This window comes from Propithecus coquereli, unplaced genomic scaffold, assembly GCF_000956105.1.
Source record: "Propithecus coquereli isolate 6110/MARCELLA unplaced genomic scaffold, Pcoq_1.0 Scaffold382, whole genome shotgun sequence".
Taxonomy (NCBI): domain Eukaryota; kingdom Metazoa; phylum Chordata; class Mammalia; order Primates; family Indriidae; genus Propithecus; species Propithecus coquereli.
In genome coordinates this window covers 1223205-1228935 of record NW_012149530.1, presented here as the reverse complement: position 1 = coordinate 1228935, position 5731 = coordinate 1223205, and the positions used below count along the sequence as shown (strand labels likewise).

At 35.1% G+C, this 5731-nt stretch overlaps 1 protein-coding gene across 1 annotated transcript in view; it reads left to right on the top strand.

The window, feature by feature from the left end:
• The window catches only part of ZNF804B (zinc finger protein 804B), a gene marked incomplete at its 3' end in the record, with an annotated part of 155245 nt that overhangs the window by 129952 nt on the left and 19562 nt on the right, over positions 1–5731 (top strand). Inside the window, exon 3 of the mRNA XM_012652183.1 lies at positions 3536–3666. Coding sequence (XP_012507637.1) covers positions 3536–3666 — 131 coding nt within the window. The remainder of the gene's footprint in view (positions 1–3535; positions 3667–5731) is intronic.

The following is a 5731-nucleotide window of genomic DNA, read 5'->3' as shown; positions in this document are numbered from 1 at the left end:
TATTGTTGTTGTATATTTTCTTTATAAGTTTGACATAAACCTCAAAAAACATAGTTAATGTTTTTGTTTAAACAGTCTGAATACATTAAAATAGGATGAAAAACACCTTATGTATTTATCCTTGTAGTTACCATTTCTTCTGTTCATTCTCTTGTGTAGACACACATTTCTATCTGATCTTATTTTCCTTTTGCCTGCTGATATTCTTGAAGATTTCTTATCTTGTGTGTCTGCTAGCAATTCTAGCAGCTTTTGCATGTCTGAAAACATCTATATTTCACCTTCTTTTTTAGAAGCTATTTCACTTGGTATAAAATTTTATTTTGACAGGTTTTTTTCTTCTTTTAGAAATTTAAAGATGTTGCTTCACTGTATTCTCACTTGCATTGTTTCCAATGAGAATTCTTCTGCCATCCTATTTTTTTCTTCTGTTCACAAATGTATCTTTTTTCTCTGGATGTTGTAACAATTTGACTTTTTTACAGGTTTTGAAAAAATTGATTATAATGAGCCTTGGTGTAATTTTCCCCACATTTCTGTGCTTGAGGTTTATTGGTGGGTGGATCTGTGGGTTTATAGTTTTCAGAAAATATGAACGTTTTTCTCTTATTATTTTTTTTTTCAAATATCCCCTCCTTCTTCTTCAGAGATTCCAATTACACGTTGTTTAATGATCACTGTCTCTTCTCTACTTTTTGAACATGTAGAATACGGTTGTAACTGTCTTAATGCTCTTCTCTGCTAATTCTAGCATCTGTGTTAGTTCCGTATTGGTTTTAATGGTTGACTATTTTCCTTATTTTTAGCTGTATTTTTCTGCTTCTTTGCATACTTGATATTCTTTGATTGGATGCTATATATCAGTGACTTCTCCTTGTTTTTGCTGACTATTTTTTGTATTGCTATCCATGTCCTAGTGTTTGGTTTTGTTCTTCAGCTAAATTACTTGGAATCAGTTTTATACTTTTATTTCTTGCTTTTATGATCTGTTAGGCAAGTCCTAAGTGGTGCTCAATCTATGGCCAATTATTCTCTACTGAAGCAAGACTTTTCTGAATTCTCTACTCAAGGTCCTATGAGTTTTTCCAGTTTTCTTGATGAGAACAGACACTATTCCTGGTCTTATATGAATGCTAGGCACTGTTTTTCGGTTGTTTGGTTTTTAAAAATTATTTCAGGTGACTCTTTTCCTGGCCTGAAGTCATTTCCTCACACAGATGCACTGATTAGTACACTGAAAACTTGAGGCAGATCTCTGGGATTTTTTTCTCTATGCAGACATGAGCACTTGGCCCTGGCTAAGTCGAACCCGTGGCAAGATGTCGCTAAACAAAATTTCTTCTTCCAGTTTTGTGTGTCCCTTAAAACATTTTGACTTTGTTGACTCCCTGAACACAACAAATCTCTTAACTATTCCTATCTGTTTCCAAAGCATGTTGTGTACACCCTTATTAAGAAACTCAGCACTATCTTGTAGAAGGATCTGTTTACTTTCTATTTCTCTTGAAGGGAAAATAATTGATTTGTACATTGGCATACCCCATGGTAGAAACAGTAGGAATTAACATAGTGAGAATTAACAGTATTTGTTATTGGGTGAATGAGATAGAATTCTCAATCATTTCTATAACTCAGAAATAAAAGTACAGCCTCAGAATCTCAGAGGCTAATAAAAGAAACAAGTGTACCCTAAATTTTCAAACAAGATGCCAAAAATGAGTCAAGTATTAATTGTTTCGAGTAAATGAATCAATTTTTCACTTAGGTTATACAAATTTTATGTGCTGGTAATACCAAATATTAAATGAATATAGTATATAGTAGTCAGTGTTCAGTACTGAGAGAAAAATAAAAAAGCCCTCTCCTCTTTTCCAAAATAGCCATCTTCTCTCTTTGACTTAGTTGAATTGAATTTTATGTGTGCTCTTAAATTTCATAGGATAATTTCCAAAAGGTCTTTGCTTGTAAGACAAGCCCTCACTCTGAGAACTAGGTTATCAAGCATATGGGGTCTGAGGAAGTGTGAGTAGGAGGGCATATAGAAATGGGGATTTTAAAAGCCTTTCTTCCTATCTTCTGAACAAGGCTATCTACCCTTTAATGCTCAGACCCTCTGCTGTTTATAAGCTCTAGGGTACTATTGAGGTTTTTTTCCCTGATCACACATAGAGCATAATTTTATTTCTTGAAATTTTCTATTTTTTAGAAAGATCTGAAGTTTTTGTCAAAAACTGAATTCTGGTTGACTCCACTGTTCTCCCTGAAGCTGTTTCTAGTTCTGTGACGTTCTTGTTCTTTGTGCTCAGAATATTCTCTCTTTGAAAGGCTGGTCTGCCTCCGCCTTTAGATACTTTGCTTAGATGCAGTTATCTGGCCATCATCTCCCATGAGCATGTTCCCTTTCAAGAATGAGCTAATGATTAAAAGTTTGCCCCTTGTTCTATGGGTGGGAAATAGTCTGCTACAGTAATATTACCTCACTGGATAGCTGTGTAGTTTTCCCCATACCTGGGAAACATCTTTTCTCTCTCTTTTTTTTTATTTCAGGGAATTATGAGGGTACAAACATTAAGGTTACACTTTATGTCTTTGCCTCACCCAAGCAAGGGTTAGGGGCATGCCCTTCCCCCCTACAATGCTCAAGTAGATACAGATTTTAGACTGATTAAAATCACTCTGTATGAGCTAAGAGAAGCTAATCTGCAAATATACTCCCAATTCAGGATTAAGTTCCAAACTTCAAGTTGTTCATTTGATTGTGGCTGTTTCTCAATTTTTTCAATATCATTAGGTGTTTTTCGTGGCAGAATCTAAAGTAGAAATGCAAACAGCTAATGAGCAGCATCCAATTTGCATCTAAATCAATTGTTTTAGAGAAAAGATTAATTAAAAGAAGTAGTAGCTTAACTTAAATCAAAAAAAGCCAAACCTCTATCTTGAGTTTAAATCCCTGGCCCATTTTTGTCTTCCTGGACACAACATAAAAATCTGCATTTGCTGAATATTTCCAACCAAAAAAATGAATTAAGAATCCCATTTAGAGCTTGGAAATAAATCTTTCACAGGAAAAGATGCTCTTTACTGAAACAAGCTGATTCCACTCAGTGTATTTAAAAGAATCAATTTTACAGGTGAGGAGCAGGAGCAGGTGTGGGGGGAGAAGGTGTACCCCAAAACCTTCTCTCCCTTCATACCCATTCATATATTGCACACTTTTCCCATTTGTTTCACGGGCACACAGATGATGGCCGTTATATAGCCAGGGTGACTCCAGCAAGGACGAGGGTCCAGTTTTGCAGCACATTTCTGCAGTGATTCTGATGAGCTTGGAAAAATAACCTAGTTGATAACTACATTTATTTATCAAATTTATCTTGGAGCAGAGAACAGCATCGATGGAGAAGACACTTTTATTCTCCCTATCCAGAAAGTCACCTCTGCACTCAGTATAGAGTTAAATAAAGAGGCCTTGTGTATGAAAAGGGATACATTACTTATTTATAGTATCCTCTCTGTTTTTCTTGTTTATCCACAGAGATTGAAAGAATTAAAGCAACGGGAATTTGCTCGAAATGTAGCTTCCAAGTCATGGAAAGATGAGAAGAAACAAGAAAAAGCACTTAAGCGACTTCATCAGCTGGCTGAGTTAAGGCAGCAATCTGAATGGTAAGAATTAGAGGTGTCTGGGATGGTTCAGAACTCTTCAACCTAAGGGAAAGTTCAAGATAAATCTACTTGGTTCACTATAACAATATAAACAATAATTAACCAACAAATCTGTTGGAAGACAAATATTCCTAGTAATTAAAGGTTCATAAATTAATTATGTTTGGCACTGGATTTTTTTCCTTCCTAATACTGTTAATTTAATGTGCTCTATAATGAAATGATTCAAGAATGACCCTAATATAGTACTATTTATTCTACCCAGTTGACTTAAATGGACTAATAGTTTCTTAAGAATTTTTTTGAGTTTTGTAATAATAATTTTACAAAACATAAATAGCAATGCATCTATTGGGGGAAAATAAATCTTCTGTACATTCCCTGTAAACACCTTAATCTAGAATAAAGGCATTATCACTATCTGGTTGACAAACAAGATGTAATTAATGCAGTTAAATTTACCACATAGTACCATTTAATTTGATAATTATGATATAACAAGCATTACACTAATACATTCTTGTAGCTGAAAAATAGCAGTTTTACAAAAGCTTGGAACCGCTGAATGTTTCAAAGTTGTTACCTGGAATGCAATTAAATTTGCAGATTGTGATTTGTGTTCATATGAATCATAATGTAGAACACTAATGTAGCTAATTAGTGTACTTGACAGCAACCTGATGAATTGTGAAATTATTGCTCTGTGCCAGAATTAAAACCCCTGTTGTTTAAATGGAAAACAATATACAATAAATAGGAGTGAGTGGCTCAATTATATCACCACAAAATATTAGACTTCAAATGTGATTCTAAGGAAATAGTTATTTTTTTAGGATTAATTATGAGTAAAAATACAGTTACTATTAACCTTGCATATATTTATGTCTTTGAAACCCTTAGAATAATTAACTTATGAAAATGTATAAAAGATAGTTATATTAAAATAAATGAGAAATTTAATATAAAGAAAAAATAAATATATCGATAGGTGAAGTTATTAATAATACAAAGATGCAGGCTCTGGGGTCCCATACAATCACAGAAGCTGCAAACACATTTGGCTACATATGTTTGAATAACACGTTATTCGAACACATTGTCGATATAAGAACTCAGTCAGTCCTTGTCAAACAGGACTTAGAGGGAAACGTCCTATGATTATTCCGGTAGCATGCAGGAAAAAAATCTGGGGAAGATGTCAATTCTTGAGTGATTAATGATGAGATACAATAAAACAGATCATAATAAATGGGGCAAGCTCCACCATAGAGACACATCCTTTAGAGAGGCTACAACAGCAAATTCGAGTAGTCTTAACAAACGTGATTTTGGTTGGTTTATTTATTTATTTATTTATTTTGAAACAGAATCTTGGTTCTGTTGCCTGGGCTAGAGTGCTGTGGCATCAACCTAGCGCGCAGCATCCTCAAACTCCTGGGCTCAAGCAATCCTCCTGCCTCAGCCTCCTTAGTAGCTGGGACTACAGACGCACACCACCATGCCCAGCTAATTTTTTCTATTTTTAGTTGCCAAGCTAATTTTTTCTATTTTTTTTAGTAGAGACAGGGTCTCACTCTTGCTCAGGCTGCTCTCGAACTCCTGATCTCAAGCAATCCTCCTGCCTCGGCCTCCCAGAGTACTAGGATTACAGGCATGAGCCACCACGCCCAGCTGGTTATTTTGTTTTTATGAAAGTGGTCACACTTCTACGTTCCTACTTACTCATTCTATATTTTCCTCTGGGAGAAAAAACAAAAGATTAGAGCACCTTGATGGGGATAGTGGGATGCTGGTGATAGTGATGATGATGATGGTGAAGACGAAGATGATGCTTTGGCATAGAAGTTCTAAGTTTGCCTGAGCTACCCATTAAGGGCCTTCAAAATTAAAAGGTATACTCTATTAAGTTTCCGCTGTCCCTCTGGAAACCTTATTTACTAAACAAACACAAACCTAACCACAGTTGGGTTGGTGTCCTCTATAAAGTAGGTAAGCTCTCTAGGCTTCACTATGTCTATATTGTTAGGAAAAAAGACAAATGTTCAACTATCTAGATATAGAAAGT